The sequence below is a fragment of the Centropristis striata genome, chromosome 18 (assembly GCF_030273125.1).
Source record: "Centropristis striata isolate RG_2023a ecotype Rhode Island chromosome 18, C.striata_1.0, whole genome shotgun sequence".
In the NCBI taxonomy this organism is placed as follows: Eukaryota; Metazoa; Chordata; class Actinopteri; order Perciformes; family Serranidae; genus Centropristis; species Centropristis striata.
Genome location: NC_081534.1, coordinates 3,020,405 through 3,033,804, shown reverse-complemented (window position 1 = coordinate 3,033,804; position 13,400 = coordinate 3,020,405). Strand labels below are relative to the sequence as shown.

At 38.6% G+C, this 13,400-nt stretch overlaps 1 protein-coding gene across 14 annotated transcripts in view; it reads right to left on the bottom strand.

The window, feature by feature from the left end:
* The window catches only part of epb41l2 (erythrocyte membrane protein band 4.1 like 2), a 65,672-nt gene that overhangs the window by 21,250 nt on the left and 31,022 nt on the right, over positions 1-13,400 (bottom strand). For all 14 annotated transcript variants that reach the window (XM_059356012.1, XM_059356017.1, XM_059356023.1 and 11 more), the window contains exons 7-14: positions 11,942-12,017; positions 9,532-9,628; positions 8,143-8,267; positions 7,940-8,027; positions 5,029-5,181; positions 4,430-4,527; positions 2,729-2,901; positions 186-262 (exon numbers count right to left, since the gene is read on the bottom strand). In XM_059356012.1, the coding sequence (XP_059211995.1) occupies positions 186-262; positions 2,729-2,901; positions 4,430-4,527; positions 5,029-5,181; positions 7,940-8,027; positions 8,143-8,267; positions 9,532-9,628; positions 11,942-12,017 (887 nt within the window). The remainder of the gene's footprint in view (positions 1-185; positions 263-2,728; positions 2,902-4,429; positions 4,528-5,028; positions 5,182-7,939; positions 8,028-8,142; positions 8,268-9,531; positions 9,629-11,941; positions 12,018-13,400) is intronic.

Below are 13,400 nucleotides of genomic sequence, written 5' to 3'. Positions count from 1 at the left end.
AGATACTTGTTAGCGCTCCTGTGGGACAATATGGCCTGCCAGTAACAATCAAAAACCCCACAAAAATAAAAACAATTGCAGTCTTACATTGTTTTTGTTCTCTCTTTTCTTCTTTTCCTTTACATATAAATGAACATATCCACACATGATGAAAACATCACACACACACACACATGCAAACACACCTTAGAGTCAGAGTGGAGCTCCAGGTGGGGCTCACGTCCGTTCTCAGATGTGGCTTCAGTTATGCTGATTGCTGGTGCTGAGGAATCACAAACAAATTGAATTGATTAAAAAACAAGCTGAACTTTCCACTTCTCTATAATTTAACAATGCCAGATTCCTCCACTGGCAGCTTCTGTGTGTACTTGATCATTTCAAGATCACTGGTTTGTTTTTCTTCAGGGACAAAAAACTCTGTCAGACTGTAGCTCATGTTGTAGTTGTTATTGCCAGGTGAACGTTTTGTTCTAGTCCAAGTAAGAAAAAAAAAAAAGAAAGAAAAAGAAATCATGTGGAGAAGTTAACCCTCTATGGTACACATTATGATGCCAGTTAGGAAGAGAATGTTTGGAGTGTTTTTTTTGTCTTAAAATAGACTAAATAAACATAATCTGAAGAAATTTTATATATGTTTTTTTTAAGTTTCTGGGGTTTGTTGCCTGTTGCCATGTGTCAATTATAAAACTAAATTGCATGAAACTATCGAAAATGAAGGTTTACTCACCTATAAGTAGACCTCACCTATTTCCAGATGGAAAAGGGCAACAAAATGATGTTTTCAGTGCTTTTTTTGTTGCACAAAAAGGCAAAGCTGTTTACTTTGGAAAAGTCTGCAAAGAAGGGTTTCAATATGGCCTCCTGGAGGTCTTGTGTCATATTAAATCATTGGTAGTGGTTCCCTATACTCTTCCCTCTTTTTAAAAGTATTGCATCACTGAAAAACATACACTGTAGAAATTTGACAGGCCAAAAATGGATATGTTGCCTGAGGGCAACACCGTACTATAGAGGGTTAATAGATTTAATTTGAGATACAAGAGCAACACATTGACAAGGATATTGTCCTGAAGTGGAACAATGTGTCCAGCAGGGGGCAATGCAAGACAGTGGAATCACCTGACACTGAAACAGCAGTGCACAGCTGCATAAAGTGGGACCCCCAAGCCGAAGCCAGAAAACCACAAAAAAACGGTGTGTACTTTTTTTTTTTTTACAAAACATGTATAGAAAATATGTATTTGATGTGAAAATGGCTCATTTAAAATATTAATCAGCAGCAATCTTCTCTGGAATTTATGAAGATATTAATCCAAGTTAAATTGTGAGTTAATTGCAACAATTATTAGATTAATCGAACAATAATCGATTATTAAATTAATCGTCAACTATTTTGATAATTGAATAATTGATTTGAGCAGTTTTTTAAAGACAATAAGTCCAAATTCTCTGATTTCATTTTCTTCAATGTGAATATTTCTGGTTTCTTTGTTCCTTTATTACTACTAATAAACTGAATATCTCTTTGGTTTGTGGACAAAACAAGATTTGAGGACGTCATCTTGTGGTTTAGGAAACACTGATTGATATTTTTCAAACAACTAATCGATTAATCGTTTAAATAATCGATAATGAAAATAATCGTTAGTTGCAGCCCTAGAAGATATTAGTCCAAGTTTGATTGTGATCACTGCCTGCCGTTGTTTGTATGTTCTGTATCCACATACTGAAACTCTTTCATTGTGAGGGTCGATTTTTCAGTTACGATACACGCAACATTCTTTCTTTTAATCTCTTTCTTTCTCTGTCTCTCAGTGTGTGACAGGAAACATATGCTGCAGCTATTTCCTGTATCTGGTCAGACACCAGCATTTCACATCCAAACACACACACACACACACACACACACACACACACACACACAAACCTTCCATGACCCCACTTCCATCTGCCCATCATTTTTCCACTCTCCTGTCCATCTTTCTATTCATTGAGTGTCTTTTAGAATGAAGCTGGAATTACTTCTTTCTGGATTTCTTTGTTAGGTGTAAGTCTAACGGTGTGTTCAGACCGGACGCTTAGCGAATATTTCGCGCGACTAGATTACATACAAAGTCAATGCAAACACGCGAATAGACGCAAATTTTTGCCGGCGGCGCGAATCGCGGGTTTCGCGCGACGCGAATGTCTCGGCGCGGATGAAACAGCGCGAATTCGCGTGAGTTCAATAAATTCAACTTTGCCGAAATATTCGCGTGACGCTGTGTCGGGACAGCCTATCAGCGTTGAGATTCTGGACGACAGTGTCCGAGATACATACATGAGAGAGAGGAGAAAAGAGGCAGGAAGGAGGAGTGGGTCGGCAGAAGGGACAGGAAAAAGGTGGAAGTACTCTGCGGTCCTCTCTCCGTGCTGAGTGCGCCTCCGGATGATGTCACTCACCCAGACACGACGGCGTGTTTTCCGACGTATCTCAGACTTCCAGAGCAGGTACAGGGACGCTATGCTTGTCATGATGTTGATGCTTGTTGATGACAGAATGAAATGGAGGCAATTATTCTTGGGCGAAAATACGCGAGTAAATTCAACAACTCGCGCGAGTAACGCAACGCGAAAATTCACTACGCGTCCGGTCTGAACACACGGTAACTCTGTGTGTGTGTGTGTGTGTGTGTGTGTGTGTGTGTGTGTGTGTGTGTGTGTGTGTGTGTGTGTGTGTGTGTGTTACCTCCATCCAGACTGCGGCTGATACGTTTGGATGAGGTGCGTTCAAAGCTGGGTGCTGGTCGGTCTATGAGGGAGCTGGCCATGCGGGTCTGGGCCTGGGTCCGCCCGCTGTAACGGAACTTGGAGCCCAGGGTGAGGAAGCGGGCCTTGGTGGGAGGTTCTGGAGCATTCAACCTACACACAAGACACGCAGATAGATAGAAAGTGAGTTTTTAAATTCTGCTCCTCTGCCTTGTTTCCCCATCTTCCTCTAACTTACAAAAGTTGTCAAGATCATGTCTATAAATCATACCCTATGTGTTTACAAACATATTTGTTTGTATGAGAATATAACAAAAATTTAGCCAACATGATACCAGACTGAACAGCAAGGTTTCCACTACTATTATAAGTAATGGGGTCAGCAATTCAGCATTCTTTAAAAGCACCTAAGGCGAATGAGCAGAAATAAAATATTAACCTTTTCCAAGGAATGAATGACTTGATATCCCCATGCCAACATTTGTTATTGTTTTGGTTTTGTTATCTTAATTAATTCATATTTTATTCATTTAGGTGTTTTTTCCCCACAATATTCTTAAGAATTAAATTAATGAATTGCCCTCTGAAAAGGCTTGCTTTCTTATGCCATTATATAACCATTATATCACTGGTCTTAAAATGACAATAATGTGGTGTATCTTTTTTTTTTCTTCTTAAAAATTACCTTCAATCCAACAGTAAAATTCCCCATGCATGTAATGTTTCTTCATACATACAGTACAGGCCAAAAGTTTGGACACACCTTCTCATTCAATGTTTTTCCTTTATTTTCATGACTATTGACATTGTAAATTCATCAAAACTATGAATGAACACATGTGGAATTATGTACTTAACAAAAAAGTGTGAAATAACTGAAAACATGTCTTATATTCTAGTAAGCAAAGGGTGGTTACTTTGAGGAATCTAAAATACAAGACATGTTTTCAGTTATTTCACACATTTTTTGTTAAGTACATAATTCCATATGTGTTCATTCATAGTTTTGATGCCTTCAGTGAGAATCTACAATGTAAATAGTCATGAAAATAAAGAAAAACGCATTGAATGAGATGGGTGTGTCCAAACTTTTGGCCTGTACTGTATATCAAACATTGAACAACTACATTCTTTACATTTCATGATGTGTAAATTATATAAATGTTATTCCTTCATTAAGCACATAGGTTTCAAAAGTGGCAGACAAAAAAAAAAACCCCAAACATGCCTGTCACAATGACAGCTAGGGGAAAAAGTTAATTTCAGACCCTGGTAACAACTATCTGAGCATGTGCAGGAGAGGCAGCAATGTTTCCAGGCAACTCTTCCCTCAACAGGATATTAAAGCTCATTCCTCTCTTCTCTTACACACCAACACAAACATGCAGACAAAGCACACACTCGCGATACCTACAAACACATCAATGATGAGCACCTGGGTCATCTTTTGTGCGCGTGTGTGTGTATTGGTGTGTATGTGTTGCCCCGGGCATCAGACTGGTTAAACAACCACGAGATACTCTCGACTTATTCTCTGCAAAGAAACTCAGCCTTTTGTTGAGCCTGATAAAGCACACCTTCCTTTATTGAACATTATCTCGCAAGCTGTTTTATATTTAATACCCTGAACTACAGACTGGATATCCCTGAAGTCAATGGCTGCTTCATAGTGTGTTTCTACCTGAAGAAACTGTGGTTCTCCACGCAGACTTTCCACAGCCTTTTGGCAGATCGATGATTCTGGAGTTTGAATCCCACCGTGCTCTCAAACTGCTCCGTCTATCGAAAAAACACATGCAACAAAAATTAAGACATCTTTAACAGAATGTTATGAGCACTGCTTCATGTTTACACTACAGAGAATCATTTCACATGCACAGGGCTGACAACATCTTAATATATACAGTACAGGCCAAAAGTTTGGACACACACCTTCTCATTCAATGCGTTTTCTTTATTTTCATGACTATTTACATTGTAGATGCATCAAAACTATGAATGAACACATATGGAATTATGTACTTAACAAAAAAAGTGTGAAATAACTGAAAACATGTCTTGTATTTTAGATTCCTCAAAGTAACCACCCTTTGCTTACTAGAATATAAGACATGTTTTCAGTTATTTCACACTTTTTTGTTAAGTACATAATTCCACATGTGTTCATTAATAGTTTTGATGAATCTACAATGTAAATAGTCATGAAAATAAAGGAAACGCATTGAATGAGAAGGTGTGTCCAAAATTTTGGTCTGTACTGTATAGTGTCCGGGTACACACCTCTCCTGGTCTGATCTTAATGTAGAAGTTGTTCCTCTTGTATGAAATCTTGAGTATTTTGGGCCAAGCGAAACGATTTATCCGGAGCCTGTCTTTATAAACCAGGAGTCCGTTGGCGCACACACCTAGCATGATGTCCACGCCCTCAGAGTCCTGGAAGAGTGAAAAGAATAAAAACCACAAAATGTCTTATTTAATCATTCATTTACTCTGTGAAACATCTTTTCATGCCTCCTGTTTGTCTAAAACAGATCTTACTGTACATCAATTGATTTTTAAAGTAGTCTGCTCGGGGTCAACAGAAACTCAGTTACCACACACACAAACACTGTCATCCAGTACAACTCTAACATGGTTAGCGGACAGAATAACTCACTGACAAAGCTTTTAAGTCCAAGGCCATGTGGTAATGGCATGGGAGGTATTGATTACATTCGTAAATTTACACAGGAAAAATCTGTTGGACTAATGGAGCATGCAATATGTTGATAATGGACAGTTTGACTGGGGCGCCCAAACATGTCACATGGCCTGGACATGCTATCTGCTGCTCATCGACCTCTATGCTCCTGGTACATACACTTTAGCACTTTAGCATTTTAGCTTGGAGACGCCAACTAAATGGATGCAGTAGGGGAAGCATTTTCCATTTGCTTCTTGTGTGCATGTTGTTGAAATTTAAAAGTTACATTACTCAACATATATTTGACTTGTTGGCTGTGACGCAGGTTGAGGACATTTTTTTCTGTGTTTTTAGTTAGGGGAAAAGCCAACAAGTGTCTGATTTAACCATAGTGTGGTGCATTTGGGCAGGTGTGAACACTGCACCCATCCTGTGGAAGAGGTCTGGGTGCAGTCCTGAACAACACAATTCTTCTGCGATTTGTTAATGAGGCGGAGTAAGGCTGGGCAATAATTCAATACAATAACTTACCGTCTGTAATTGGCACCTAATCGTGATACATTTTTTTTGGAGAAATTGTGAGAGAAACTGACATCGTCTAATTAAAAAAAACAGTTGGGCTGGGGGATATGATAATACATATCACCTAAACAATATAAAAAATGAATATTGTATAGAATTCTCTATAATGTTTGTATCGTGGAGCTTACAAAAACATGCTTGTAGTGGTTTCATATCGACAATTTATTAAGCAAATAACCAGAAAACAAATGATATATTTGAGATATATACTGTTATTGAGATATGAAATTACCTATATCATGATAGAAGATTCTGGTGATATCGCCCCGCCCTAGTGGGGAATGTGATCAGACCTCGTTCTGACCAAAATACCGGCTGTGCCTTGTAAGTTTCAACTACAGCTCTTTGTGCTGCTTTGTGTTGTGAGATGTGGTAGTAGTGAAAGCAACAGCTTGCCAGAGACCTGTATAGCAATGTTCCTCTCACAGAAATATGCACTAGGACCGTCTTCCTTTATTTAGAATACAATAGCCTTTATTGTCATTGCAAAGAGTAACAAGTACAAGTACAACAAGATAAGCCTTTAACTTTGTTGATTACGCCCCAGACACGTTTGTAGCGATGCATTATGGATCGCTTGGATTTTTCCCTTTGTGAAAAGTAAAAAAAGGATATGTTGCAAAATAACACCCTCAAGCATCTTTTGTCTCAACATGAGTAAATATGTCCTGGTGTTTGCAGGTAAAAAAAACAAACAGTATTACCTCTTACATAAAACCACATCTATTGGTTTTTTCCCCTCAGCTGTCACCCTCTTGAACACTACACAGAGGTGACCCACCTACTGTTCTGTATATGCCCACATTAATGAATGTTTTTGACTATTTATGACTATTTATTACCATCCATTCATCTACCTGCACTGCTGCTTACTGTACATATCTCTACTGTATATATTTCTATAACTGTATATATCCTATAGCATATTCAATTCATACCTGCACTATATTTATACTGTGTTCATATGTAAATACCCTGCACTTTACTACTCTGCACTTAGATGCTAAACTACATTTCGTTGTCCTAGTACTTGTACTCTGTTCAATGACAATAAAGTTGAATCTAATCTAATCTAATCTAAAAGCATCTCATCTATTACAAAAATTTAAATTGATGATCAGGTGATTCAAATGTATTACAATGGTTCAGATGTGTTGAATATTATTCTAATACACTTAGGAAAATGCATTTGTGTTTGTTCAGTGTGATTCTTGTAATATAGTATGACATATAGTATTAGATAGGGTCCCTTGCGTGCCTTTGGGTCATGAAACTTGCACAGAAGATGAATGGCAGTGGCCAGAAATAGAGCAGCCCCTTGAATTCCCGCAACTTTGGTATGCGAGAAAAAAAGATTTGTAACATTTGAAACGCTCTCTCTGCTGCTCTCATCTTTCCCCCTGGTTCTCCCTCTGTGTTGCAAACAAGTGGAGCATGCCCTTAAAGGGCACTCGCCCCTTTTTCTCTTTAAAGAATCTGTCCCCATCTCACTCCAATCTTATCTCTGCTTTGTCTTTTCTGTATGCACAATCCCACATCCTCTCTTTCTATTTCCAGACTCTCCTTCTCTCTCTCTCTCATGCATATTTCCCCCCATTTTTTTTTTTGTCCGTCTTGCACAAAAATACCCAGACGCTCATGGAAACATGCACGCACTCTGCTGATGACCCGCTATCCCAGCAAGAGAGACTGGCTGTTCCCATGGCGATGGCCTCCCTGAGTGTTTGCACAGCTGACACGCACGCACACAGATGCAGTGACACAAACATGCAGACACTCTTTCCACATCAAAGAAACTGTGCTAATCCCCTGATGTCAACAACAATGCAGAGGAGAGGAGAGGAGAGGAGAGGAGAGGAGAGGAGAGGAGAGGAGAGGAGAGGAGAGGAGAGGAGAGGAGAGGAGGATTCACTCATTTATTCATACCTTAGCATGGTGCAGATCCACCCCGTACATTGACAGCTTCTTGGCATTTTCTAGAAACTGGATGTCGGCCTGTGCTGGTGTCATTCCCCTGAAAACACAGAAAACCCCAGATTACTATAAACATTCTCACATTTGTATTACTATAGTGGCATTTAATAATTGTCCCAGACTACTTTTGACAACATGACCCTGTTCTCTCTGACCTGTGAGACTTGTGGAGTTCAAGAATCTTCTCCTCCATCTCTTTGTTCTGATTGGGCGCAAAGGTCAGCTGACTGACGTTGTCCAGAGGACGAGGCTGGTCGGGTTCATAGTCTCCAAATTCTGCCTGGAAGCCAAAAAAGGAGAAAACCGATTAATATAAACTGATCCATAAATCAGAGACACATAAGCAGGAAAAGACACACACAAACCTGTTGTATAGGGTTAGGATTATAACTTTACCGCTTCATCTGGTTGCATTTTCATCAATCAATCATCAAGTGTACTCATCAATATGTTATGGCTACAGACTCTCTCTCCACCTCCCTATACTCATATTTTAAGTGTAATTAATTTGCCAAAAAAGAGACAAAAACACCATTAACAAATTTAAAGATGAATTTAACTGATACCATAATTTCTTCTAATTTTCTATAGATTTTGAGATAACACCATCATAGTGACTCCTATAGGCCACAATAACTGTGTAGCAATAATGTGTACTGTAAATTAAAAACATTTCTCAAACACACTTTTTTAGGCTTTTATAGAGCATTTTGCCTTATATTTAATTAAAAAAATAGACAAAGACAATGTAGTTTATGTGTCTAAACTGATCAACTTAGTTTTTCAAAAATATACCCTGAATTTGATGCATTCTGTTTATGATTATATACACATCTTCCCAGATGTTTAGAATCAGGGTTGTAAACTCAATATAAACCATCTTGTAAGGTGCATACTGTAACATACTGTATTGAAGTGTGTAGATCATGGGTCTCAAACTCGCGGCCCGCGGGCCAATTGCGGCCCTTGTGACGATATTTTGTGGCCCCCACCTTGATATGAAAGTTTAATGAGAGTTTTATATGAATGGCACTTTACCGTGTTGTGTGTGTCCCTTTAATTACCTTTTTTGGTAATTTTATGTCTTTTTTAAAATAATTTTGTGTCTTTTTTGGTTAATTTTGTGTCTTTTTTAATATAATTTTGTGTCTAAGTAATGTTGTGTCTTTTTTGTCATTTTATGTCTTTGTTTTTAAAGTAATTTAGATTTCTTTTCAGTCATTTTGGTGCCTTTTTTGTAATTTTGTGTCTTTTTTTGGTCATTTTGTGTCTTCTTTTTATTATTTTTGTGTCTTTTTGTAAGTAATTTGGCTTTTTCTGTCATTTTGTGTTTTTATTTTAGTAATTTTGTGTCTTTTTGATACTGCCTCCAGCGGCCCCCAGGTAATTTGAGTTTGAGACCCCTGGTGTAGATGCTGCACTTGTAAAGGCAGTGCAAGCAAATTGGCTTTGTATTATCAGCTCTATTTATTGGCTATATGGCCAGATTCTATATCAAACATAGCACAGACCAACACTGAATATCCATACACAGAGTATTCTACCTGCAATGTGTATGAGCCCAGCAGAGCGTTAGTAACGAAAGAGCACGGCAGCCGCCCTGAAGCCACATCTTCACGGAGCTGCAGACACAACAGGTACCTACAAGAGAGAGAGAAAGGTTGAAAAAACAGGCTGGGTTTTAGTTTAAACTAATGCTACTCAAAAAAAAACTTGTTCTAAGCTGTTCTTTGAACTGAAACCGCCTCCTTTGTTCATGATAATAATAAAGCGATCGGAGCAGCCAAAGTGCCTCCTGTGAGGCCTGAGCACAGGGTCAGCTGGTGCGGATTAAATGTCCTTGTTGGTGCAGTGTTTGTTGTAGAATTTTCTTAGTATGCTGGTGCACCGGTTTGTTGGCATAACCTGATGTCTAATCCTCACTATGACATACCCAACCTCGGTTGCATAACGCGTGTTTGCTGCTAGCGAATCGCCCAGTGGTCGTGTGGATTAACGACAGTGTGAGCTGTCCCCTGTTGTAAACCTGCTGTGGAAAAACTCATTATGTGAATGGAGCTTCTGTGTGAATGACTAATTCAGACACCTCAGGGTGCTTGTAAATGTATCATCCTGGCTGCAGAAAAATGCAATTCAAAGTCACTTTGGTGGGACTTGCTGCTGACATGGAGGCTTAAAGCCCAGTCATCCAGTTACAGGGCTTCTCTTCAATGGGCAAACATATTGCCCCTGGACAATAATGTGTTTTAACAGGTTGGTATGGTTCATTATAGAGTGAAAAACACTGAAAAATCTAAAATGACAGGCATTCATTTCTAATTATGTATGGATAAAAACAAGAATACAATCTGTGCTAAACCCTGTGAGTAACAGATACACGATTCTGTCTTTCCTAAAAAATTCCACAGTGTTGGAGGAGAAACAGCAGTTACTGGAGCCACACAGTGCAGCTCAGCTGTTGGTACTCGCCTAGGTGAGTGTATGCATATTGGTGAGTGTGTGTCCTCGTTTAGCCTTTAGCTAGAAGCTGTTCGCCCCATTAGACATACACTCCAACCTAAATGCTGCGTGCTTGGAGCATGCCCGCCCGTGTTTGTGTGTGTGTGCATGCATATGTATAAATATAAATGAATTAGCAATGTGCACAACTTGTGTCTGGTTTGCATTTTATTTTGATAAAAAGATTCACACAATGTGAGGGTAAAAGCAGCTGATGTAGCTTTGGGAAAAAAAAGTTTTTGGTGCAATTTTATTTATATTTTGCCTCTGAGAGATGCACTGTGAGTCAGAATTAGTTTGTTTTGATGCAAAGAGTTGTACATTAGCAGGAGTGTAAAAACATGGAAGTAAAAGCAGTGCATACTTAATGTTAAAGTGCAATTAAAGTCCTGGTAAAGCAAAAATATACAGTACAGGCCAAAAGTTTGGACACACCCATCTCATTCAATGCGTTTTTCTTTATTTTCATGACTATTTACATTGTAGATTCTCACTAAAGGTATCAAAACTATGAATAAACACATATGGAATTATGTACTTAACAAAAAAAGTGTGAAATAACTGAAAACATGTCTTTTATTTTAGATTCCTAAAAGTAACCACCCTTTGCTTACTAGAATATAAGACATGTTTTCAGTTATTTCACACTTTTTTGTTAAGTACATAATTCCATAAAAGTGTTCATTAATAGTTTTGATGAATTTACAATGTCAATAGTCATGAAAATAAAGGAAACGCATTGAATGAGAAGGTGTGTCCAAACTTTTGGCCTGTACTGTATATGTTATCCACACACCACAGAACACACTGCCAAACTTGAATCAGAAAAAAAAGTGTAAAAAAAAATTGGTTTTAAAATATTTTAAAAATGAGCAGTATAGTGCTCAGAAATTCTGGGGGCGATGAAACCTGATATCTGATATCCAACTTCTCCAGTAACTGACTCCCCTTCTCTCTCAAAATACTCCATCCAAACAAACTACGGAGAATAAATCCCATGTCATTCACCCTACTGCTATCAGGCTGTCTAATTATTCAATAATTTACAGAAGAGCCAACAGACTAACTGAATTTCCCCTCACGGATAAATAAAGTCATTCTGATTTTGATTTGATTGATGTGTTTGTTTTTAGCTTCATAAAATGCTCCAGAATCAGCACGTATGTTAGATATAACTTCAGACATTGTAATCTTCTGTTGCTATGACCACTGACATGAGTTAGCGTTAGCTTTAGCAAACATGTAAGTAAATGTATCAACGTTAGCCACTGTTGATAAAGACAGTTTTCATACAACTCTCTGATTTAACTTTACCCAGACTTTAACATTTTGTCCTTGAAATCAATGAATAATCATGATAGATAACAGTGATCTCAAGCCAAAACTAAATAGCCCTATAATACAGGTTAAAGTAAACATTGGTATATTGCTAACGTGTGTGTTTGTGTGGCGTACCTGGTAATGTCTTCAGTGAGCAGTGAGGGGTCGGGAGGGTAGAACTTGACGTTGAATGCAAATTGCCAGTTGTTACCTGGAAAAAGAGATTATTGTTCAAAGAGATTACAGAAAACAAAAGAACATTACATACCAGTAGATTAACTGCAGTGGAATATGTACAGTTATTAGAAAGAGAAAAACAGAATATCTGCATTAAGATCAAGGTTGTCTTTGTTACTATGGGATTCCATCCACCCGTCTGCCAATCTCATCCATGTATGTGTGTGTGTGTGAGACACAGAAAGTGGGTGTGAGTGAGGGCAACTAATGCAAAACAGATTTTAGACAGTGCTAAGCCTGGTACATTATGCATGCACGCAAACACACAAATACAGCAGCAGATCTGCTATTGCATAACCTCATTCTGGCCTCATCCAATACCAAACTGTAATCTTCATCATCAGGAACAAAGGCACGCAACCTCTCCATAATATCTTCATCATCGTGTCATAATGTGGTTTCCTTTTGGGTTTCCTTTCAATCATCATTTGGATCCAATTTCCTATTCTCAATGGCACAGGAGGCCATATTGCACTGGCTGCCACCTTCTCTCTCTACACCAGGGGTCTCAAACTCAAATTACCTGGGGGCAGCTGGAGGCAGTATCAAAATGATCAAAAAAAGACACAAAATGACAAAAAAGATACAAAATAACCAAAAAAGACAAAAAATGACCCAAAAAAGACACAAAATGACTGAAAAAAGACAAAATTACAAAAAAAAAGACCAAATTACCAAAAAAGACACAAAAAGAAAGAAACAGAATATAAAAAAAAAGACACAGAATTACCAAAAAAGACACAAAATTATTATTTTTTTAAATACAAAATTACGGAAAAAAAAGACACAAAATCACAACAAAAAAAAGGAATTAACGGTACCTTCCACACACAACACGGTAAAGTGCCATTCATATAAAACTCACATTAAACTTTCATATCAAGGTGGGGGCCACAAAATATCGTCACGAGGGCCGCAATTGGCCCGCGGGCCATGAGTTTGAGACCCATGCTCTACACCCTCTCTGCATCGCTCGGCTCCACCTAACAACACACAAGCATGCACACACACACGAGGGAACACACACTCGATATACGATGGAGATCACGTCGTCTGGAAAATTCCATCCGGCAAAAGCTGACATCACATTGGGTCCATTTCCTCTTCAAAGGTCGCACACAAGTCAACGTATGCGCACGTGCACACACACGCAGCACATACACACACACACACACGCGCGCAGCACACACACACACACACAACACATACACAAACACACGTGCAGACACAGAGCCATCACAGCTGCACCCCAGAGGAGCAGGAAGTGTGCACAACAATGATGCTCTCTTACTGTAGAAGATGCAACACAACAAGTTAAATATGCATTTCCCACTTCATGCTGATGGGTTTTTATTCG